This window comes from Amphiprion ocellaris, chromosome 10, assembly GCF_022539595.1.
Source record: "Amphiprion ocellaris isolate individual 3 ecotype Okinawa chromosome 10, ASM2253959v1, whole genome shotgun sequence".
NCBI classification, from domain to species: domain Eukaryota; kingdom Metazoa; phylum Chordata; class Actinopteri; family Pomacentridae; genus Amphiprion; species Amphiprion ocellaris.
Window position 1 is genome coordinate 15,385,961 of NC_072775.1, and position 23,723 is coordinate 15,409,683.

General features: G+C 40.5%; 4 protein-coding genes across 9 annotated transcripts in view; all 4 read right to left on the bottom strand.

Moving 5' to 3' along the window:
* Nucleotides 1–1,027: 1,027 nt before the first annotated feature.
* LOC111577311 (probable G-protein coupled receptor 148) lies at nucleotides 1,028–4,326 on the bottom strand. Its single transcript, XM_023283524.3, has 2 exons — nucleotides 4,208–4,326; nucleotides 1,028–2,316 (listed from the first exon to the last, which is right to left on the bottom strand). The coding sequence occupies exon 2, from the start codon at nucleotides 2,229–2,231 to the stop codon at nucleotides 1,275–1,277; it is 957 nt and encodes a 318-aa protein (XP_023139292.2). The 5' UTR covers nucleotides 2,232–2,316; nucleotides 4,208–4,326; the 3' UTR covers nucleotides 1,028–1,274.
* Nucleotides 2,279–8,571, bottom strand: mterf4 (mitochondrial transcription termination factor 4). Of its 3 annotated transcripts, XM_023283522.3 has the most exons (5): nucleotides 8,444–8,571; nucleotides 7,759–8,179; nucleotides 7,465–7,649; nucleotides 5,000–5,402; nucleotides 2,279–4,323 (listed from the first exon to the last, which is right to left on the bottom strand). In XM_023283522.3, exons 1-4 carry the CDS (start codon nucleotides 8,468–8,470, stop codon nucleotides 5,007–5,009), a joined length of 1,029 nt encoding a protein of 342 aa, XP_023139290.1. In that variant the 5' UTR covers nucleotides 8,471–8,571; the 3' UTR covers nucleotides 2,279–4,323; nucleotides 5,000–5,006. The 3 variants fall into 3 exon arrangements, with proteins under 3 accessions (XP_023139290.1, XP_023139289.1, XP_023139291.1); XM_023283521.3 differs by lacking the exon at nucleotides 2,279–4,323 and having other exon boundaries at nucleotides 4,630–5,402; XM_023283523.3 differs by lacking the exons at nucleotides 2,279–4,323; nucleotides 8,444–8,571 and adding an exon at nucleotides 8,264–8,424 and having other exon boundaries at nucleotides 4,630–5,402.
* Nucleotides 8,572–9,247: 676 nt separating this feature from the next.
* pask (PAS domain containing serine/threonine kinase) lies at nucleotides 9,248–18,420 on the bottom strand. Of its 2 annotated transcripts, none has more exons than XM_035954304.2 (21): nucleotides 18,078–18,420; nucleotides 17,673–17,912; nucleotides 17,192–17,421; nucleotides 16,902–17,072; nucleotides 16,602–16,736; nucleotides 16,347–16,481; nucleotides 15,876–16,134; nucleotides 14,924–15,105; nucleotides 14,711–14,834; nucleotides 14,246–14,417; nucleotides 13,063–13,295; nucleotides 12,741–12,870; nucleotides 11,937–12,523; nucleotides 11,716–11,858; nucleotides 11,427–11,591; nucleotides 11,185–11,310; nucleotides 10,956–11,090; nucleotides 10,665–10,864; nucleotides 10,335–10,468; nucleotides 10,076–10,225; nucleotides 9,248–9,996 (listed from the first exon to the last, which is right to left on the bottom strand). In XM_035954304.2, the coding sequence occupies exons 2-21, from the start codon at nucleotides 17,875–17,877 to the stop codon at nucleotides 9,824–9,826; spliced, it is 3,789 nt and encodes a 1,262-aa protein (XP_035810197.2). In that variant the 5' UTR covers nucleotides 17,878–17,912; nucleotides 18,078–18,420; the 3' UTR covers nucleotides 9,248–9,823. The 2 variants fall into 2 exon arrangements, with proteins under 2 accessions (XP_035810197.2, XP_023139284.2); XM_023283516.3 differs by having other exon boundaries at nucleotides 11,427–11,594.
* Nucleotides 18,421–20,807: 2,387 nt separating this feature from the next.
* The window catches only part of kcnab1b (potassium voltage-gated channel subfamily A regulatory beta subunit 1b), a 36,823-nt gene continuing 33,907 nt past the window's right edge, over nucleotides 20,808–23,723 (bottom strand). For all 3 annotated transcript variants that reach the window (XM_035954324.2, XM_055014677.1, XM_023283510.3), the window contains exons 10-15: nucleotides 23,052–23,137; nucleotides 22,452–22,572; nucleotides 22,271–22,365; nucleotides 21,996–22,116; nucleotides 21,799–21,887; nucleotides 20,808–21,693 (exon numbers count right to left, since the gene is read on the bottom strand). In XM_035954324.2, the coding sequence (XP_035810217.1) occupies nucleotides 21,604–21,693; nucleotides 21,799–21,887; nucleotides 21,996–22,116; nucleotides 22,271–22,365; nucleotides 22,452–22,572; nucleotides 23,052–23,137 (602 nt within the window). In that variant the 3' untranslated portion in view covers nucleotides 20,808–21,603. The remainder of the gene's footprint in view (nucleotides 21,694–21,798; nucleotides 21,888–21,995; nucleotides 22,117–22,270; nucleotides 22,366–22,451; nucleotides 22,573–23,051; nucleotides 23,138–23,723) is intronic.

Consider the following 23,723-nt stretch of genomic DNA (forward strand, 5'->3'; position numbering starts at 1 on the left):
AGAAGACAAATTGTAACTACAGTGACAGAAAAATATCACAAATCCAGTAAATTAGTAAATGCGTTTTTTTTGTTTGATCCACATGCAGATGTAGAAAAGCTAATAGTGAGCAGATTGTACCAAGCAAGCAATGATAGTATCGCATTTGCTGCAGGAAACAGCAGGGATGAAGCCCAGCCGACAGACAAATGTGTCCCTCTGCTGTTGAACTGTTGCACCAGTTACAAATAGCACACAGCAGAGACAGAAATACAGTAAGTGCCTGACTCACCACTATCCACTGCTCCTATTGTGCCTTAATTTGCCAAGTGAACGACCTCTTTATACACCCATTTCTCGACAAGGCCTTGAAAGCAAATGGCGTTAAGTGCTTGGTTATTATGGTCATAAAACCGTGGCTCAACATCAGTTTTGCATGGCTTTTACATTACATAATGATGATAAAATGCATGTTTGTGTTTTACAATTTATTTAAAAATGGCTTAAGAGCCTTCAATGATGAGACAAAGTTACAAAACAAGGCTGGTCAGCATCTTCTCATCTAGACCCACAGGGCACTAAAAGAGATCTTGGACAAAAAAAAAACAAAAGAGAAAAAAAATCCAAACAATTTACTGCTTCAAACTAACAAAACACACACAAGAGCACAGATTAGAGTTGGCAGGGATGCTACATTTCAAATACATTTCAGTGTAGTCATGATACATATTGATTAGGACAAGAAAAACATTAGGGGCACCTGGGTTGGAGCAACTACTACTTGATGTAAAACATGGACATGGGAACAACCAAGGCTGCTAGAACACTGACGACATGTCCTTTGGGAAGCTGGGGCTTTATCGAGCTGAGGAGGAGTTTGTGCTTCTATTTAGAGACAAATTACACATGGTATTTTGGAGTCAATATGTTTTTTTAAAATTTGCAGGCCAAAATATACAAAGATACAATAAAGGGATCTTGGTGTTTCTCTGCTAAAATCACATCACTGGGAACCTGTGTTTTGAAAAAGCATTGAGACAAAAATATATAGGTTCAACTTTTAGAGACAATTTATTTTGAAAAGAATCTAGAAAAGGTAAAAAAAAAAAAAAAGAAAGAAAAGTATGTTAGGTAGCTCATCAAAACAAAACTTCTTAATATTGTGGATTGCACTGTATTTGTGACTTGAGTCTAAAATCTTGATACTTAGAAATGATTTAAAAATGTGTATTCATCAGAAGCAGTCTCAGTGGAAAAATGCAATAAATATGAATAATAAAGATTCTTCAGTGTCTTCATGACACGGTGTTCTGGCTGGGCCTCCTGTTGCGCTGCACCAGGATCAATAGAGTATCAGAGATCTCCCTGTATCTCATCCCATACAGATAAGGAGCAAGCGCTCTGGGCAGCAACATGAAAACACATACGTTGGCCGTGTTGATCCACACGCGAAGTTCCTGACTTATATCTTTCCTGTCGAACAGGTAGAGTTCCACAATAAAAACAAAGCCGGGGGCAAAGTAGAGCAGGAGCAGAACGGCGTGGGCCAGCAGCGTGACCCGGGCCCTGGAGAAACGGCTCTGCCAGATTCCCTGCGTTCTTGTCACCATGTAGAGTCGAACGTAGCAGTAACAAATCATTATTGCACAGATGATTGCTGCTACAAAGAAGAAAATGTGGATCCCCAGTGTGTCCTTGATCTGAAGGAAGGAGAAGGAGATGAGAGCCAGACACACACGCACCTTTTCGTGGGAGTTGCTCCTGTGTATTTCCATCAGGATCAGTACGATGAAAGGGTATACGGCTGCCAGCACCCACATCCCCACCAGGATGCGGCGGGTGCGGGCAGGGGGAAGGATGTCGTGGTATTGGAGAGGCCAGCGAACCGCAGTGTAGGTGTCGACCACCATGAGAGTGACGGTGAGGATGGCGCAGCAGTAGGCTATGACGGAGACAGCTGTGATGAGCTCACAGACTCTCCAGGGTATCTGAGCTCTCACAGTGTTATAAATCATTGTGGTCAGGTTGAAGATGAGGAAAAGCATGTCTGCCATCAGAGTGTTGGCCACCAGCAGATAACGGGTCTCCTGACGCAAGGCACGGGACAGACAAATGCATGTCAAGAGAACAGGATTGGCTAACAAGGTGGCTAGAGTGATAACTACGGCAGGTATGATAAGAAATTCGAGGTGCAATTTATGAAAACTCTCAAACCACTTCTTTTCGAGGTCTAGCATCAGGGTTGATGACATTGTGTTTTCGAGTTAAGGGGGAAACACAGTTAATGATGACACAGGAGTGCTTTGGGATGTGATCTCTATTGTCTCCAACAGCGTCCTGTAGATGAAAGTACCATGAATTAACACCATGATCAAAATGTAAGCATATAAATACATGGATATATGCAGTCCAGTTATTTGAACAGAAACACAATTTTACAGACATTTTTCATGTTATTGCTACAACATCACTGTGAACAAATGTGGGTCTGCATGAAGAAAATGATAAAATATAATCTCTCTAGGTGCTTATATAACAATCAAAATGATGTACTGTAGGCTGGGAAGACTTTCTATATGTAGTTTTTAGATACTGTTTTGGCTGATTGGGTCCTGATCATAATTATATCTATGTGTTTTTTAAAGGTTTAGTCCAGGTTAAATAAACTAGAAGAATATTAAAATGTGCAGCTGATAACATGCAACCAGAATTTAAATATGAACAATATACAGTCATGGATTGTGCTCTTTGCATGTTGCAAATGGAAACTAATGCAAATCGAAGGGAAGTGGTGAATAATTAAGGCAACAAAAGAAACGCAGAACAAACAAGCAGAAAACACACAGTAGACACAGTATACAAGAGAAATAAGTACACATATGTGCAGAATTGCACTCCTAATTCTAAACTGTATCACCTCTTAGCAATGGTATTATATTAAAGACCTCAGAATAGAAACTCAGTGCAACTAAAGCAAATACACCTGCAATCACTGACACAAGTTAGAAAACCTGGGATCACTGAAACCCAACTGAGTATATGTTTAATTTCCAATCAGCCTAACTGCATGAACATGGTTCTAAAATGACCCGTGAAAACCAGACCTTTTTCAGTTTTGGACTCATGGGCTGTGCTGATCTACATGTCTGCATCATATATGGAAAGGAATTACTAAAGACCTGAAAAATCTAATTGTGAGGCTTCACAAAGATGGAAAAGGATACAGGATGATGGGAGAGCAGCTAAAAAAAAACAAACAGGTAAAACACAGTTGCAGAATAGGAGGTATAAAAAAGCCACAGAACAACTAATCACAGCTACAGTGGTTGTGCAGCTAAAATGACTCCACATACAGTGCGCTACATTTTAACGGTGCACCTCTGAAAAAACAGACGAGCAAACATTTACTTTGCTAAATAACATTAAATCGGCCTGTTGAACATTGGGAGTACATTCTTTGATTAGATGAGACTAATTTTGTTCTGTTCTGATGGGCTTCAGAATGTTTGGCATGAAACCTGGCCAGGACTACCACAGTGAATGCATAATCCTGACAGTGAAACACAGAGGTGAAATTGTGATGTGGAGCTGCATGAGTTCAGAAAGTGTTGGGGAGATGACATTTACAGATGTCACCATGATGTCACCGTCTGTAGATACAACAACATTAGCTGACAAGATGACTCCCAGTTTGCACAAGAGAAATTTTCCAGCATGATTTCCAAGGACGAAAAATGTAGAGTCGATATCCTGGCCAAATATATCACCTAACTTAGAGCCAATGGACCCTCATTGTTTATTTTAAAGAGAAATTAAAAGACACACAAGCCCTCAAGCAAAGATACCTGATAAAAACTGGCAGAATATCTCTAGAAATTTGTGCAACACTAGTAATCCCTACTTCCGAGGAAGATTGAGTTTGTCATCAAAAATAAAGATTCAAAGCATTAGAAAAATCTAAATTTGAATATCAGTAATAAAAGGTGCACTGACTATAGCAACATTGAACTCTTACTGGGGTCCTGTATTTAACTCTCCTAAATCAGGCGGGGCATCAGGATTTAATGGACAACATCTTTAGTGGAATAACAGCAACATGATGCCACCACCTCCCTAAATGTTTAAAATTCACTTGACACAAAAACGGAATATTATTTGGATCTATTCAAACTTTGCAAAAACATGCTTATTGACAAATTATCGATTAACTAAAGATGAGTGATCTTACCTGATGTCCAAACCTGAAACATCTGTCCCTGTTGCACATCCATGAGGCTTAACTCTTCTATAAATCAATGGTTGTTTTATAGGACTCCTCTCACACACTGGCCTTATCTGGACTCTCTGTTGATTCAAAGAGATAATATGGAGATGTGGAAAGCAGAACCACTTGGCTGTTACATAGTAACGGGGTGGAGCTTTTCATCCTCTTCGGTGCTCTTCATGTCGTTTCCTTTACAGTCTTTCCTGCTCAAGAAGTTTAAAAACTAATTTTGGTTTAACAACACATTTGAAAACCATCTAGACTGTGTAAATTGTTTGGATTCAAATTTCCATCTTAATTCTAGTGAAGGCTGCTAATGTCAAGCACCAGAAGAACTAAACCTCTGAAACTGCTTTAATTCAAGGAATAATTTAAGAAAAGCCAAAAACCCTTGGGATCATTTATTTTTGAAAAAAGATTGCAGGGGAGGAATTTGTCACACTGTCCACATCTGACAGTAAGAATGGCTCCACATAGTCCTGATTCATGAGGCTGACCTCACACTATCGTCATCACATCTCACATCCTGATGACGCCACTTAGATCAACAGAAAAATCAACTCCATGAGAAAAGATTCACTCAGTTTAAGAGAGCAGTCTAGGTAACAATAACCAAAATATTATGTTGCCATGTGTGTTTTAGACAGGTATATTCCACAACATAGTAATAACCCCCAGGCAGCATTTCATTGATTGTATTAGATGATTCATTCTTTCTAATCATGTAATTTCATAAAAATTATTCAAGAATCTCACAGGATACTCATTTTTTTCTCCTCTTCTCATATCCACGTTTTCCTCCAGTCTGCTCGTTGTCGTTGTCATCATCATCATCATCATCCTCATCATCATCATCAGCTTCAATCTTGCCCTGTTGCAGCTCTTCTTCCTTCCATTCTCTTGCTAACAGTTTCTGAAATACATCATACTCCTCTGCTGTCGCCTGGGCAACATGTGTGAGGAAAGTGTCCAGGTCAGTGTTAAGGATGCTGTCCAGTTTGGGGTTTACGATGGTCGTCTGTCCTTTCTTGTCAGGGGTTTGGTAGAAACCCCGACGCTCCAGAAAAATGTGTCGACAGCGAACCTCATCCAGAGGGAAACGGAACAACCTGAACTTCACCATCTCTGTCTGTTTGACACCCATTCGGAAATAGACATACTGTGGAGAGACGAGAGAACACATGCTGTTATAAACGAGAAAATGAAAGCAGTTTGACAGTACAGAACCATGAAAGGATAGAAAAGGGGAAAAAAAACTGAGAATATTTTATAATATTTGCAGTTATTCAGATAAAATGTACTCAGCAATAAGGGGGCTATTATATTTAGCAATATGGCAAATATTTGGATTATTAGTGGCTAAATGATTTGGTCTGATGCTAAAGGCAGAGCAAAACCTCATGTGAACCATGTTTGTTTTATTCTGTAGACACAAGCAAGTCATGCATCACCTCATAAAAACATTGCAATCCATTAACAGCCACTTGCAGGCAACAGGGGGAGCACTACAGCTGTATTACAACACTGTATAGCAGATCAAATCTAAGCAAGATGTTCTGTGCTCGCATTTGAAAACTGAGAGAATACAGCCGATGCTTAATTTTCTGAGTATGATATGGATTTACAATATCAGTCTATGCTGCTTTGTACAAAGGAAATGATAAAATAGCACAGCCTGGTACATTTATAATTGAACCAATCAGTCACAGCATTAAAACCACTGGCATGTGAAGTGAATTACATTGATTATGTTTTATAGTGGCATCAATGATAGGGTGGGATACACTAGGCAGCCAGTAAACAGCCAGTTCTTGAAGTTGATATGTTTAAAATGGGAAAAATGAGCAACTTAAGGACCTGCACGTCAGGTCTTGTGGTTAGTAAGCTACCAAAACGGCGCAGGGAAGGACAGCTGGTTAACTGCTGACAGGGTTATGGGCACCCAAAACTTATTGATGTGCTGACCTATGTGGCTCGATCTAACTGTGAAACTACTGTTGCACAAACTGCTGAAAACCTTAATGATTGCTCTGACAAAAAGGTGTCAGTTCAGACAGTGTAATACAGCTTGCTGTGTGTGGAGCTGTGTAGCTGCAGACTGGTCAGAGTGCCAGTGCTGACCCATGTCCACTGCCCAAAGTGCTTACAATGGGCATTGGACCATGAAGCAATGGAAGAATGAGACCTGGTCTAATGATGTATATCCTGTGGATGGCAGAGTGTGATTGCACAGGGTACACTATGGGAAGAAGGCAAGCCAGCTGAGGCAGGGTGATGCTCTGGGGTCAATGTTCTGCTGGGATTCATTTGAATGTTACTTTAACATGTACCGAATCATTGTTGCAACAGTATTCTCTGTTGGCAGTGGCCTCTTTCAGGAGGATAATGCTCCCTACCACACTGCCATTATCGTTCAGAAATGGCTTGAGGACCATGACAAAAATCAAAGTGTTGACTTGGCTTCCAAAGGACACAGATCTCAATCCGATAGAGCATTAGTAGGATGTGCTGGAAAATCAAATCGATGTATAGAGGCCCCACCTTGCAACTTCTAGAATTTGTGTATGAACTTGCGGCAGCTGGATAGCTCAGTGATTAACATCCCTGACTTTGGCATGGGAGACTGGTGGTTCAAATCCCAGTCAGGGTGCAGTTGTCTAGTGAGGATCCAAAGCTAGGTACTTGGTGCTGCCCTGCCTGCCGACCTCGTGTTGTATCTAGTCTCTGATGTACTGTATGTCACTTTGGATGAAACTAAATTGTAACTGTGTGACCACGCATTGCCGATCAGAGCTGTTTTACCGGTGCAACGGGGACCTGCACAATACTAGGCAGGTGGGTTTAATGTTGTGGCTGATCAGTGCATATCTATTTATATGATATATTTTTATATAACTGGAACAGCTTGTTTGATTAAAGTACCTGGTCATCATTGTCTTGTAAAACACATGCCCTTGACTATACTGTTTAGTCATGGTTTCAGGAAGTCAATAAACCAGCATTGCTCTACCGTGTAAACAACACTTCACAATGAAAACTGCTGCCTGACAATAAATAGCAAATAAAATCACACATTCAGTGTGTAAACTCAACATCTCAATTAGATTAGTAACTAACCGTGCCAAGGTTTTCTTTGACATTGCATGTTTTATCCACCTAAAAACTAAAATCTGTAGAATGGTAAGTGCTAGCTGTCAAAATTTGCTTGATTACTTGCTGACCTGAAACTTGTACTCCAGCTGGTCCAGGTTCTCCAGTACAACTGCTGGACTGTCTCTGAGGATGTCTGAGGCCTGCTGGGAAGTAAACAGACACCTCTCTTTGAGGAACGTCACCACATTTTTTACTGTCTTCACAGGCACAGTCAGGATCTTGGGGTAATGGGCTACCATTCTCTGAAGACTGCCTATCGAAGAGATAGGAAAGAATATGGGTTTGATACACATGGAGCATTCTGAGCATTGTCTGCTTGCACGTAAATGATAAACTGAGCAGCACACAGATTGCCATCTCACCTTCAACTAAACCTAATTTCCGCAGGTTGCTTATGCGTTGCTGAAGCTGTGCTTCTTTGACAGTGTAAAGTTCAGGGCATTTCTCCAGCAGTTTCTGCACACTGGAGGGGTTCAGGCCCAACACAAACAGAACTGTAAGCGTTGACAGAATATGCTTGGCAGCACTTCCTCCCCTGACACTGGACACAGACTCAAATATCTGCTCTGCCTGCGTATCTGTAAATCCCATATCAATCAGTGAGCTTAGAGACAGCTCAGGAACTGGTTTAGTTGTGACAGGAGAGGCTTCATGGTTGGGCCGTAAAGTGCTCTGGTGTGCAGAGGAACACAACAATCTGCTAAGAGACTGGAGGTAGCATCTCTCAAACTGGAGGGGAATGAAGACAGAAGAAGTAGCATTTCTCACACCCCACCGAAGAATCTGCGGAAAGAAATCATCCTTGAAAACACTGAAAGTAGTTATGTCTATATTAAAGAGTAGACAGGAATGTGCTGATGAACTTACTGTGCTATCATTAGCTTAAGTTAGCAAACGTGAAGGTTAAAGCCGAAGACTGGCTCGCTTAGCAGCATTTTAACCTATTTTCCAAACACCGTGGCTCATTTCGTTGAACGTTATACAACTGCAATCGTATTAAGTTAGCAGTATATTAAACCTTTTAAATTTTGGAACATTTTAGCTCACCTGTCGCACAGCAACACGGGTACACATGCTTGTCCGACGTTTATAATGTTCCGTCTTCAAGAAGGTATTCAGTCCAAAGGTTCCGCTACGCGCAGGCTTACATGAAAGCGAAAATGTTAGTTTAAAAAAATATGACAGAGAGCACTGAAAACAGTCGCAAAGTGCATTATAAGTTTCTAATTTTCTTGCTGCAGGTAGATATTTGCAAAGTTTGACTAGTGGTTTTATTTTTCTGTACTTGTTAACTAATCTCTACTGTATTATTTTCATCACGAGAAATACTGCATTGCTTTTTGTTAATCAACGTATGTTAGCCTTCCATTGAAGACTACTGATGGTCATTTACGGTTATTTGCGTTTCAGTGATATTGTATTGGTTTGCCATTATGAAGTCAACTTGGCTTGGATTCATGTATATATTCTCTTGACGTCCACACTTTGAAGTATTTAAATGTATTGCAATCCCTGACAGTTTGTAGTTAACCTAATGATCCCTTTCTCATGATGAATTCTTTGCATTGCCACTCTACTGTGAATTTCTGACAAATGAAATCTACTTTGAAAACATCTTGAAAATCGGTATATTCTGTGTCAGCCAGTCATGCAAAGCAAATGTCATTTATTCGGTTCTCAAGTCAGAGTTAATTTGTTGGGAACTGCAATGTGAAAAGTACTGCAGTGATTTACTGTTTGTTATGTCCTGGTAGGGTATAAAATTCAAATATCTTTACAATCTTTTCATGGAACTTAAAATCATCCTGTAGTTACATGCAAATCTTTACTCAAATCAAAGGGAACAGCATGTTTGCAGTGAGATATTTATTAATGTATAAAAATAAATACATAAAATATTGTAAATATACTTACACGTTTAATCAAAATATCCAAGATTAAAACGAGGAAGATAAAAGGGCCATCTGTTAAATAAATGTGGATCAAGTGTCCATTGATCTTCATTGAAGTTCTGAGGTTTCTGAGGTAAACAGCAAAAGGTTGCTGTCACCTGTGGGTTTTGGTAGCAAAGCTGGAGAAGCCATTAACTATCACTACTATTTTGCGGCTTCAAACATTCCCAAACGGCAAAGAATAAATAAAGCAGATTAAATAAATGATTCACTTCTGCACATACATCATTAATGCTTTTGCCTTCTTCTGCTACATTGAGAAATCTGTCGACAAGCACACTGTAACTGACCAGTGACGGCAAAGGCAAAAGTCCATATGTCTCTAAATGACTTTGTCTCAACAGTAGGGCTTCATTACTGACTTGGACTAAGGTGTCAGCTTCTCATGTTGCTATTTATTTCCTTGTAGACTTCTGCAGACTAAGCATTGGACGGATAGTTGTTTCACTTATTTCACACCCTTTAAATGCGATCTTTAATCCTCATGGAGGTACTTCTGGAGCTCAGATTCCAGGGCCACCATAGACAACCTCTCATCCTCATCCTCTGCCTCCTCTTCATCCTCAGGCAAAGTCTCATCGCCGTCATCTGGGAACAAGCCTTGCCTGACGTACAGCTTAGGACTGGATTCCTGATGCTGTGGCGAGCCTGTTAAAAGAAGAGAGGATCCTCAGTGTATTAAAACATGACTGACTATTGTCTAACTGCACTGTTGAAGAGGACTCACAGACGCTCTGAGTTTCAGGAACCACCTCTGCCCAGCTGTATTCTGCGAGAGAAATGGGCTGGCTGATCCAGGACTGCAGCAGCAATTGGTCTAAAGTCATTCTCTGAGTGGGTTCAGGGTGCAGCAGTCCACTTAACACGCCATGCAGCTCTGAGAGTGTACATAGAAATTCAGTCGTTTGTGCCGTCTAAAACTGTACATTTTGTGAGTTATTCAATTAAAACTACATACAACAAGCAGCAAAGAAACTGCTGTATACCTGGAGAGAGGCGGAAGAGGGGGTTTAGTTTGGCATCCAGGATCTCTCCCACATCGCAGAAGGGGTTCTCACTGAACAGCAGAGTGTAGAGCAAAACCCCCAGAGACCACATCTCCAGCTCTGGACCCTCATAGCTACAGAAGAACACAAAGATGTGAAGAACAGCAATTGAAATTACCTACATTTTGCATCTAGGTTAAATGATTTGAGTGAAAGTCTTGCATATAAGGACACTTGTTACTCTTTTAAACTGAACTTCCAAAAAAATAAAAAAAACAAACTATACAAGGAACAAACGGCACCTGTCATTCACAGCTATTATATACTCACGGATTTCCCTGAAGCACCTCTGGGGAGCAGTATTCCAATGTGCCACAGAAATTGTAAAAGAGCTTCCTGGGAGCCATCATGGCAGCAGAGCCAAAGTCTATCAGTCGGATGTGAAAACACTTGTCGATTATGATGTTCTCATCTTTTATGTCTCTGTGAAGGATGTTCTTAGTCCTCAGATAGAAAACAGCCGCAACCAGCTAGGAAGAGAATTTAACAAGGAACAGATTACTCAATTACATTTCAAAGCCCATTCTCCCGTCATGTGTATATATTTAACTATGCACATACCTGTCTAAAGATGTAGCTGGCCAGGGGCTCATCCAGTCGTGGCTGCATGTCTATGAATTCAAAAAGGTCCAAACCATCTCCGTGTTTCTCCATCACCATCTGAAAGTAACTCCCATTCTCAAACACCTCCAGCACCTAGTGACACACACAGAGCAAAGCAATTTAACATTATGAACAAATGCTGCTGAAACTTTCTTGATTATGTGTTTTGACGTAATAACCCAGTTACCTTGACAATGTTATGGTGCTGCACTCGTGTCAGTATGGCAATCTCCTGGCTCACTCGTCCCAACATGGGGTCATCCACCCAGCAGTCACTTACTATTCTGGCCTTGCTAATGAACTTCACAATCACCTGCAGATTGTAAAGTTGGTTAAGTGGCATTAACATACATCACAATCCTCAGTCCTAAACAAAGCTACATTTAAACAGAAATCGGCACACACTGTAGAAATAAAATGTTGCCTTACTTCTTGTCCATCACAGCGTCTTATTGCCTTCCAGACAAAACCAAAAGCTCCTTTGCCCACTGCTCTGAGTGGCTGGTACTCTTCTTCAAACTGTCCGTCACAGGCTCGAGACTGCTCAAGGTCCATGGTGGAACGCAACACTTCCCCTTGACTGGCTTCACCAATCTTCTGAAGGAAAGAATGAGTCAACGATGAATGAGTTGAAAGATGAATAACCATTATTATGCTTTAAAAAAGCAGAATAATGTGCCATTCTGACTTAGAACCTCAAATCTTTACTGTCACTTACTTCTCCAAGACTGGTTGCTGATAGGTTCTGCAGTGATCGACCTGTTTGCAGCAGCGCCCCCTGCTGGCCGGGTCGACTCATCCACACACAGAACATGAAGCCTCCATCAGGCAAGTCAGTCCTACAGATGTCACACTGCACATCTGGAGAGAAGAAATAACCCCGTTAGTCTTGATTCTTTATGATTTTCATTAAGGAAATTATAAACATTTAATACCTACCAACTCTTGTTCCATCTCTGTGGTATCCACTTCCTTCGAATCTCCCCTCCAGTATCTGTGCGGTGTCTGAGGACAGAGTGCGTCCATTCACCCTCTGCTTTTTAGGAGTTGACGTGGCAGGAATGTCTGCCATTGACTGAATCCCACCATTCATTTGTATGGAGCACTCTTGGCTCTTTCCTTTATGAATGGCAGAGAGAGCTGCCCACTGATCCTGTTCGCCCTGGTGATTTCCTAGTTCTTCACTCAAGCTGTTTCTGATCTTCACAGCAGGATGCCGAGTGTCAACAGGCTCCGCTTCCTGGTCAGACCCCACCATGCATGGGGAGGGTGTCCGCAGGAGCTCAGCTGTATCACAGGAAGTCATGGAGTGTTGGTTGTCATCGTTGTGCTCTCTGCGACTGAGCAGCTCTATACTACTGCTCAGGTCTAGGTCAGCTAGGGCCCTGGTCACCAGATCACCATTGCTGTTGAGGTCCAGGAAGCAGCTGGCCGAGTCCACTAAATGTGCTGAATGACTATCCTCTGCCTGGGCTGGATCAGAACCACCATGACCACCAAATTTTTCACAGAAGCCAGAGGAAGATCTGAGAAATTAAATTTCAATAAACGGATTACATAGTGTAACTACTTACAGCATTTTATTTTCATAAAAACTCCATCTAGGTGATATTACGTCATCAAAAGGAGGTGGGGAAATGTGAACACTGCTGAAAATGTTTCCTTTAATCTAATCTGGCCAGACATTTCAGTAGCTTTAAGGGCTGCATTGCACCGACACAGCTGAAAAACACTGCTCCTCACCTGCTCTCCAGTGAGATGACCTCAAAGCTTGAGTCTTGGAGGACAGACGGACATGAGTGGTGGTCTTTTCCAGCATCAGAAGAGTTGCCACCCACATTGCAAACAGCTTGTCCATTCTGAGCAGGAGCGTCTATAAAACAAGACAAACATCAGTCTGTCACACATAATACAATCTTAAAGAATTTTTACAGAACTTCTTTTTAAAATTCACTCTACACACAGTATGTACTGCAGTTCTGACATGTTTGAGTTACATGGCAGAACTAGAGACGAACAAATGTGAAGAAAAGAAAACAAAAAAAAACACATAACCACATCACACCTTGGAGATTCTGGATGCCAGGTCCATCATTTTTCTGAACCCCATCGGTCAGCTGCTGCTCTCTGTTATGGGGTGATGGTTCAGGTGGAACCAAGCAGCAAGTGTCTTCTCCAGGAGGTTCCACCCAGGCAAAGGTCTTGAGGAGTGCCTGGGTGGATCCTGCACTGTCTAGCTGGCTACTGCAGGAAACTACCTGGGCTGCTTCTTCCATCAGCTCTGCAGTGTCATTGGCCCTGAGGAAAGAATGGCTGTTTTAACTGAATTGTTCCAACAACATTTACAAGTAGAAGCTGGCATGAAAAAAAACAATTACACGCTCACTTATTTTCTGGAAATCAGTACTATATGCATATACAGAATGAAAATTCTAACAGATGTCAGGATGCTATAGATCGTAAATGTTGGGCTAGAATAAAGGCTAAAGACCATTTAAATTCTTTAGCAGTCAATCATATGATAAAGAAGGCTATGAACCAATTAAGTACTGTTCGAGGAACCCGTTATCATATTTCTCTACATATCAGGTCCATGACCATACTAAGTATTTCATGGTGAAAAAAACACATTTTCTTTTAAATAATTAAAATTTGTGGAAACTCATATAAGTCACTATCGTAAAAATTTGTGTTTTATTCGGGTACCAAACATGCTGTGATATCATTTGTCCAACAGATGGCAAAAGAGGACATGCTGTAAAACGTTGTAAATCCAGATTCTGAGATTTTCCAGTATCACAATTATTCACAAATCAATCAGATCAAATTACAAACACTAAAACAGTGTTTGTGGTAAACGCTTTTTCAGCACGAGAAAGATGGAAGGACTTCTACTTTCTGGCTGGTCAGAGACGCACAGAGGGTATTAGGCTTGAGCACAGAGCTGCTGTGTTTCCAGATTTACTGCAAAGCACATTAAATATGCATGCACTCTGCTGCTTTTAGGTCCCTGATTGTTGCTACGGCAGCCTTTGTTTGCCCCAAACTTAAGAGAATACAAATTGCGGCTGGTGTCTTTAATTAAGTCTAACATCTGCTAACATAAAACTTTCTGTCAGAGTTAAACAAGGTCACATTCAGGAAGCTTTTCACCCTTTGGGGATATAGTCGTTGCCGCCAGTAAAAAAAAAAAAAAAAAAACATCCAGCCTGTTTTTGACAACAAGCCCATCGTGCCTGCTAACTTACATAACCACACGTGTGGAGGTAACTGCCGGAGGAGAGAGGGTAGACAGAGCGCTGCCCTGTTTCTCCAGCCTGGTGCTGGTTCCAGTGAAGATCCTGCCTCTCCCCACTGAGGTACTGGCCAGGATAGCCTGACGCACCATGGCCATGTCTCCAGCCACCAGCGAGGAATGGTCTAAGATGAGAGAATGAGGGAAATGAAGAAATGACACACAGCGTAAACAAGTACTTCATGACATGACAAAATATAAACACACTGCAGGATGGAAACAATCCAGACATGAAAAAAACAGAACTCTTGAAACTGGAAACTGCTGCGAGGAGCACATGAAAAAACAAAACATCTAGTAAGATAGATACGACACACTGCATATTTCTTCTATGAGTTATGTAGACGATCATAGCAAGTTGGTTGTAAAACATGAACTATCATTTTATAATTTGTCACTATAGCATACAGCTGCGTACCGGATTTTCCTGATATTTTGGATGAGACCGGACTTTTACAAGCCTCTACATGAGAATCAGAAAAGGGGCTGGCCTTTCTGTCCGTCATCCATCCATAGAAACCAGGCATCAGGAAAGTGACACTCTGTTGATGACAAAGCAGCAGTGACAGAAGTGAGCGTTGGCATGGTCCTCAGTCTGAACGGCCTTGATCAGCTGGTCATGTTGGCTCACCTTTTCCAGCAGCTCGTCCTTGTTGTAGCCAAACAGACTGAGCGCCACATGGTCATGAATGCTGAAGATTGAGCCATCAGGGTGGAGCAGGAGGAGTCCGTTCACAGGGGCAAACACCCAAACGGTTCCACAGTACTCCAGTGCTGGACTGGGGGAGAGAACCGTGCTGTCTGCTTTGACTTCTGTGAAAGTGCAGACACATGTTAAGGTGCACAGTCAGCTACAACCAGTACTGTTTGTCCAATTACAGTGTCTGCTGAGTAACATTTTCAGGGTTCATATAGCATTTGAGGGTCTCAAAATGGTTTGGTTTTCTATAGTGTTACGTATTAAATTGGTTTGACATGCAAAAGTTAAGTAGTTTAAAGGATAATACTCAACTAATGCACACTACAGCTTGCAGGCATAAAAACATTTAATGAAAAATGATATTGACACAAAAGGTGCTAAAAACTACCATTGCAAAAACCATGTATGATCAATATATGTCATATTTGGCCTGCCTTGTATTTTTCAACTCAAACTTCAACTGCTATAGAAAAACCATGTATTTTCAAACTGTAAGTGTTTATAAGCCCCCCCAAAAAAACAGTCCCATTGTCCCTTTGTTACTATCCAGTTTTTGGATAATCCAATAAGTTTCTCTACAGTTTGTACATCTTAACAAGACCCTTTAGGAGCATGCAGCACAAACCAACATCTTAGCAATGTTTGTCAGTTACCTCACATTCTGATTTCTTTTCCAACAGAGATTTTCATTTTTATCCGCTGCACTTTTTCGATGTTAAGTCTGGAGTCTTATGCTGCAAAAATGTTTGGAGGGTTTTTGGATAACACTGCAATATAGTAGATTAGGCACCAGTTTCCTCAAAGTAATTTTGGATGTGTTTTTAATTCCTGCAACCAATCTATAGGTCCCAGCTTAGTTTTAACGTCCAACTAAACAACATACCTGAGGACTGCTCTTTTCCATGAATTGGTTGTTTACAGTGTGCAGAGGGTGATGCTTCTCTCTTGCACACAGAGGAGCATGGATGCTTGCCCTCGCCATTTGATATTTCAAGATTATCTGTTGGACAGGTACAATCAGTCCCACTCCCACTTTTGTGGTGTTGGGGTTTTCCACACACTACTGCCGCCTGAAGTTTGACACACAGAGGGACTGATGCACCTCCTCTGCTTTTACCGCAAACTTTCTGAACCCTCAGCATCTGAAAAAGGGAAGAAAAAGCAACGTCAATCAGGGCAGACTTACAGAAATACCTGAGCTTATAAAGTTTAGGGATATCATTTCTTTTCTGTCTTCTGCGTGCCTCTAAAATGTCTAAGAAGCGTATTGGTAAACGGGAACTTGAAAGCAAAGGGTAAGAAAGGGAGCTTTACTTAGCTGAGTGGAAGAGTTTTAGTTGTAAAGTGTGCTTACTTTGGGCAATGCATAACTGCGGAGAGGGATTTGTAAAGAGGGGATTAGCTCCTGAACAGACACTCCTTTCAAGTCCTCGGGATGGTGGTATCCATGGAGATGAGCAAATGCCAAGTCACAGGTTAGGATACTGCCCTAGAAAATAAATCAAATATGTTATCTATTTTATAAATATATTCATACATATATTACAAATTTTAAAAGGAAGCAAAAAACAATCATACCATAAAAGATGCTACAGAATGCTGTACTTACATCTTGTGAAAAGGACAAAAAGGCTGATACCCTTTCCACGTTTTCCATCATGAAAAGCCAGTGCTCGTCATTTTGTGACTGTTTGTGTGTACACACAGACACTGTCACCTCTCCAGATAATGTTACAGCATCCATCTACAGAAAAATCAGCCCCGTTAAGCATAGAAAACAAGCTTGTAAACATGTACAAACATTTACAACAATCACATAAAAAAATTACAAACATTTAGCTAAATGGTAGTATGATTTAACTGTGTTTTAAGAAAAATTCAGTGATTCATTGAATAGTATATTAAGTACCAGTTTTCCGGAAATAGGTGCAATAGTTCCATCTGATAGTAGAAAATCTTCTTCTAATGCTTCTTCCAGGACCTGACTGGTTTTCTTTAAGATAGAGGACAGCTTTCTTCCAGTCAGCTCATTAGTGGTGCACTCAAACAGTTTGCACGCTTGGTCATTGACTGATAAAATCTGAAAAATTAAGATAAAAGGAGAAGATAAAACACATTTCCAGTCGATAATTCCTAAAGTACTGTGTAACTAATGTTGCTGTCAACCATTACTGCTTCTATTAAAAGCACACACAGTACCTCTCTGGTTTTCTTGCTGACAGTAAGTATGACTTTGTTTGGGTTGATGGCAGCCAGATTTCCCAGCAGGCCAAAATCTCCAGAGAATAGCTGATTTAAGAGTCTCTCCTCTGTCTCTGACATAGTGAACGGGTGTGGCAGGGACTCAGCAAAAACTGGGGAGGCAGGAAATAAACTAGAGATTTGGTGATTTCTGTGCGCCACAGATGTGCAAACATCCAAACGGTCACCTGTAAGCAAAAATAAGAGTCAGATTTGATTAAAATCACTTTCTCACACCCTCATCCTGATTATTAAGAAACAGTAATTAAACAATAACATTTTGAATAGCCCAAGGTGAGGTTGTTTTCACTGAAAAAAACATATCTAAACCCATGTATAGTCAATATTTTATATTCAGAGATAAAGGAAACAGTGTCTTTGATAAATTATGGAATAACTGATCCCTACTCTGAATCACAACCAAAAGGTTAAACTCTACCTGTCAAGGAACCTGGATAGTAACGACGTTGCAATGCCAAAAGCCTCTTCTTGTACAATGACCTCTGAGTGCATGGGAAGGACTTGTTCATGTCAAAGTCATCTCCCAGGAGATCAGAAGAGAGGTCGGGCACCACACATATAGTCTGTCCCTTATCTCCGAAGCTTTGGTGAGCCGCAAGACTAGCGTCGGTCGACAGCGACATCGTTGTTGATCCAGCTGGGCCCAACAATGACTAGTCTAACAAAATAAAGAAGAAAGAATGGCTGAATTGCGGTGAAAAATGTTTAGAAAGACAGGTCAACTGAGCAGTTTCTGCAAACACAGAAAATGGTTTATTTATAACATTAGAGCTGCTCGGATTCTAGCGTCTGATTCAAGGATCAAGCCGGGCATAACACTCACCCAGCTCGTTTTCGGCCTGTTTTCCCAGCTGTTGGCGCTGCAGTTTCAGTTGACGCTAGTCGACAAGGTAACGTTACCTCCCTGCGATACCGAGCTAGCTAGCCATCTGCTAACTCTAGTGCTAACGCTGCCATAAACAAACTCGGTCGTGTTGTGTTTTGTTTGAAAACAGCGAGTTTTTCTAGGTTTTATTCTTAGTCGACGTTACCGTAACCTTTGCACAACTTCGACGCCTTGCAACCAGGTCAGTCTTGGTAAAAAGCAGATTTTATTGCTACTATTTGACTTGATCCAGCACTGTTTTTTGTAAGCCGCGGGTTTCGAGCGCCAGTCGAAGAGACGATTAGACGGAAGTCTCCTGCAGCCAATCAAATGTCACGCTTTCAATCTGGATACTCTCATTGGATAATTAACCGGAAATGTCCGCCTTTGTTTCCATGGAAACACTGTCACAAAAAACGAAAAAATAAAATAAACACGAGGAAACGTCTTAAAAGCGTATCTTTAGGTCAGAAATATTTTATTTGCACTTTTACATTTATTCCACAAGTCACTTTTTGCTGATGTCATTTATTTATAGTGTAGCAATACTCCATTCATTTTTCATCCTTCATTCTTGTACATATTATTGTTATTATAATTATTATCTTTACTGTATATTGCTGCTGTAACACGGGAAATTTCCCCTGACATGGGGAGTAATAAAGGTTTATCTTATCTTATCTTTAGAGAAAAAACAGGCAACTCTCAACAGTAAACATCAGCAACTTTTTAAATTGCTGTTTACTATTTAAATAAGCATGCAATACTTTTAATTAATAAGGTCCCATATTGTGCCCCCTTTCAGCAAAATAATAAAAGTCTCACACCTGCCCAGCATGTATCTTTCTTCAGCTACGAATACCGTAAGTTTCCCATGACTGTCTAACTTCTGGTTTCCCCTGTTCGAAATGGGCTGTGTCAGTGTCAGAAGCTTAAAATGCAGCTGAGCTGCTGCTGTCCTTGCCTGCTTCTGGAAGAAGATTCTCTTTGTGTGAATGTGTGAGATGGAGACTTTTTAAAAAAATCATTTCCAACTTTCTCTATATTGCCCCAAAATATTGCTGAATTTACAGCACAGCCGCTGTTTTTAATTGTATGGTTAATTTGTCAGACAATGTAGCAGTTATAAAAACAATATTCTAGCTGTACGGAGTAGCAGCGCTGTAGTCTTAATAGGCTATGCTAGTCATTGTGTTATACTCATTCCATTTTATGACAGCAGAAACATAAAGATATGTAAATGATTACAGTTTTATAGTAAATGTGGAAATTATAATGCAGTGCATGTGAGCAAGGAGAGCAGGAGAGAAGCAAACAGATGTTAACACCAGATAAGTTTAGGTTGCACTGAAGCACAACTAGTGGCAATAAATCACAGTCACACAGTCCTTGTTCATTAATTTTAAATGTTATGATTTCTACCTTCTCTGAATGTCCCTTAGCATTATAGTTTCCACAGAGCTCTGACTTGTGGCCATATGATCAAAGCTAATGTTAGCCTGTTAGCCATGCAACAGGCCAACACTTAGGATTGTCCTATTGCGGTGACATTGCCAGTAAAATTAATAATAATCTGCTGGGTCTTCAGAATCTTCAGATGCTGGGAATGCATGGAGGCTCTTGTGTTCACTCTTGAGGCCAACAGCAGAATATACAGTGTGTTTTGCTTATGGCTGAGACATTTTAGAGTTAGCAGAAGCAGCTCAAAAAAGTAAACAAAAAAAAAAACCAAAAAACTGGTAGACTGTGAGGCCGCTGCTATTCTGAATGGGTCACCCGGGAACAGTAGGCAATGAGGGGGCAGGATTGTACAAAGTTTTAGGTAGAGGAGTATTGGTCATGCTGATGTAGTATATAGGTCAAATTTGTACTGGCCTGTAAAGCTGGAAGCTATATAGTTGTGTTGGGCTCGAGAAATGACAAAAGTAAATGTCTCCACATCATACCAGCTTTTACTTTACACCTCTCTGTATATGACAAGCACAAAACACAATAAGAATAGATTTTCATCTTAAGGGACCTTTAAGTTAAGATTTATTGTACTGGGTTAGAAAAAATAATGCACCCATTACATTAATAGAAAATAATCATACATCTTGAAAACATATCACATGAGAATTATGAGCTTTTTATTTCCATGTACAAATCTGATGAACAACACCAAAATACATGTTTTGACAAACAAAACATAATAAAGATAATTCCATTATGTAAAACTGGCATCAGGGAGAAGTTGGGTACAAATTCAGTGTGTTCCAGGTGCAGTTACTGCAGGGGTCCATATGGTGTTATTTTTTTTCTAACTGAGTCACTTCATTAGCTACATGGCTTTGTATGTTAGATTCATGAGCTCCCCCTTAGGAGGATCGTCTCTCCAACTCCGACTGACTTAGCCACAACACAGACTGAAGTTAAATGAGTCAGACTTTATCACTACTGACAGAAAGTCTGGAAGAGTAGAAACTAAAAAGGGTTGGAGGGTCCCAGTAGGAAAGTACACTCTGAAGTGCTTTTGCATAAGTAAAAAATAAAAAATAATACAACATAAGGAGACAAGAATCTCATTCTGACATAGCTGCTTATTTAGGAAATATATATATATATATATATATATATATATATATATATATATATATATATATATATATATATATATATATATATATATATATATATATATATATATATATATATATATATAAAACAGTCAGTACAGATGTTTTGAAACATTTTGTTAAAATTAGCTCTCTTGGTTTTAGCGGAAACATCGTGAGAAGAATTTCAGTTCATCCAGTACTGAAACAACACATCATGTTAACAGGCCAGCTCCAGCTGCAATGAGGAGTGTTCATGCCGTGTGCTGAGACCAGGCCGAATTATAAACATCACCAATGAACCTTTTTTACACACCACAAACATCTAGTAAGGTAGATTTCTTCAACATTAAGTACATTTTGATACAGATCTTCTTTTTGTTGTGTGCTTACTGCACTGTCATGAGCTTAATGTGATGCTTTTTGGGGGAAAATAAGTTCCTTTAAGTTTTCTTTACTTGCACTGACAGCCATATTCACAGAAGTAATGTGAACAAGTGTTATGTCTAAATTATGTAATATTTTGCTTCATGAATTTATGGTTCAGCACTTTCTGCACATGCAGTTTGTCGGAGTGGAAGAGGTTTTCACACCAGAAATCATCTCTAGCTGGATCCTCTAGCTTATGTTTACTTCAGTGGCTGCCTGCTTATAGCTGTAACATGCATGCTTTGTCAAGTAGCTCACTTTACATTGATGAGTACTGTTTGAAGGAGCCAAGCAGAACACACTGCACAGTCACACGCACAGTCATACGTACACACACACACACACACACACACGCACACACAGACACACACACACACACACACAAGCAATCTTGGGCACACGTTTTCATGGTGCCATGGCTGTGAATAGTGAGCTTTGATAAGCTTTTTGAGCATAGTTCTCTAATGGTGGTAGTCCCTTTTACTGTGTGGACGGTTGCCCAGTATATGATCCACTTCTGAGGCGATGCCTGCTGTCATCTTTGGAATTACCTGAGATGCACAAAATAGAGAAAAATTGCATCAGCATCAAGTGACAAGGCTGTGCTAAAGACCAGCTAATCAGGTGATTATACAGGTTTGAAAATGCCTTTGTACCTGAATGGCTCCCAGGTTCTCTGTTAGTTGGGTTGGATTGGAGGACCCCAGAAGCACTGAGCTCACCCCCTCGTTCCTCAGGCACCAGGCTAAAGATTGGACACAGGAGGACATCACTAGAAGTCTTACAAGGACAAAAATTACCATGACAGATATAGAAAGCAGACGTAGTATCTGCGGTGCCATCTGTGCTTTACCTATGGCTAGCTGTGGCAAAGTACACCCGAGCTTCTCCGCAATATGAGTCAGTTCTTTTAGTTTAGCTTGCTGTTTCCTCCCATCTTCACTCATTATTTTCTCCCTCAACCACTGGTATGGCTAAAAATGGAGGAAAAGCAGAAGCATTAGAATAACACATGAAAATCAGGGGAAAGTAGCTTTGAACCAGTTTATGCTGCATTGGTTGTACTACGCAAATATGAGTTCAGTAATACAGCACTGGAGGGGTGGTTTAATGAAATTCAACCTGTACCTTCATTGAGGCCCTGGAGGTTTCTGGGATGCCGTTCTCGTACTTTCCAGTGATAATTCCACAGGCCAGAGGGGACCAAGACACGACACCCACACCTGCAACGGTGTAATTACCACTGAGCAACAGGACAAAAAATCTGTAACAAAACCTGACATCAGGAGAAAACCTAATATAGACATACCTATCTTGTGGTAGAGCTCTGGAAGCTGAGTTTCCACTTTCTCCCTCTGGAAGAAATGATACTCAGCCTGCTCACACACCGGTGGAATTAGATTAAACTGCCGGGCCACAGAATATGCTTCCTAATTGTATTGGAAAAGGGAACAACAAGAACAGAGGAATTGTTCAAGAGATAAGGAGACTTGCAAAAACTGACCAATTTAACTGAGCGGCATACGTGGTTTGGATTTCTTTCATGTCACCCTTTAGAACGTAAAGAAGACTGGATATCTATCACTGGGCTGATAACTTCAGTAGTGAAGCTAAAATGGATACTATGATAAACACATTTACAGAATTCTAACCATTTGAAATGTTCATCATGATGATGTTCTTAAAATTAGATTAAATCTATGCAGGTAAATGCAACTTTCCATCGTCTGAAATCATTCTGTAGGATGTGTGACTTTGTACATGCTTAGTAGTACTAATTTAGAGAGCACGTGTTTCTGGAGGTGTTTCAAAAATCTGCATAATATCATACATACAAACATATTGCCCAGCTGGTCTTCATTTCATGCTGTCTGTTCTAAGAGTCATAACATGTTTTTCCATTACTCACCATGATCTCCATGGCAGACCAGCGTGATGTCCCCCAGTACATGGACATCCCTTGGTTGATCACGTGTGTCATTGCTCTCACTATCTCTGTAAAACAATATTATTACAGATGTACAATGTCAATAATTGAACAGTGGATGGCGCCACAATAGCAAACTGGAGGAAAAATAAATCTGCTCAGTTTGATTCGCAAGATCCTCACTTAGAATGTTTTCACATCCTGCATTCAAAACCTACATGACAAGAGAGCTAGATTTAGGTGTCATTCTCATAAGATGATGAAAAATATATGAAAAAGACTTGAAGATTTAAAGAGGACTTCAGGAACTTCAAAATTTCACCGTTGTTCAAGGTGGCATCTTCAGTAACAGTAAAAAACTAAGTAGATCCTTCAGACATAGTCAGCCTCTTGGTGATAAAGGCTTCTCTCCTCTGAAACGCGTATGTAGGCAGATATTGTTTGCTGGGGTCACATTGATTAATGTGGCCAAATGCTGCAGGGGTTAAATGAAAAGATTCAGCCAACCTTGGCCGAATGTTGCTCATTCAGGGGAACAAATTATAGCAAGTTGGAACTGAAGGGGCTGAAGTCAACCATAATGGCCTTCGGTGGTTTGTGTATTTTTGCCTGCAGATGCAGCATGATAGTCCTAGTTGGTGTAACAGTGAACAA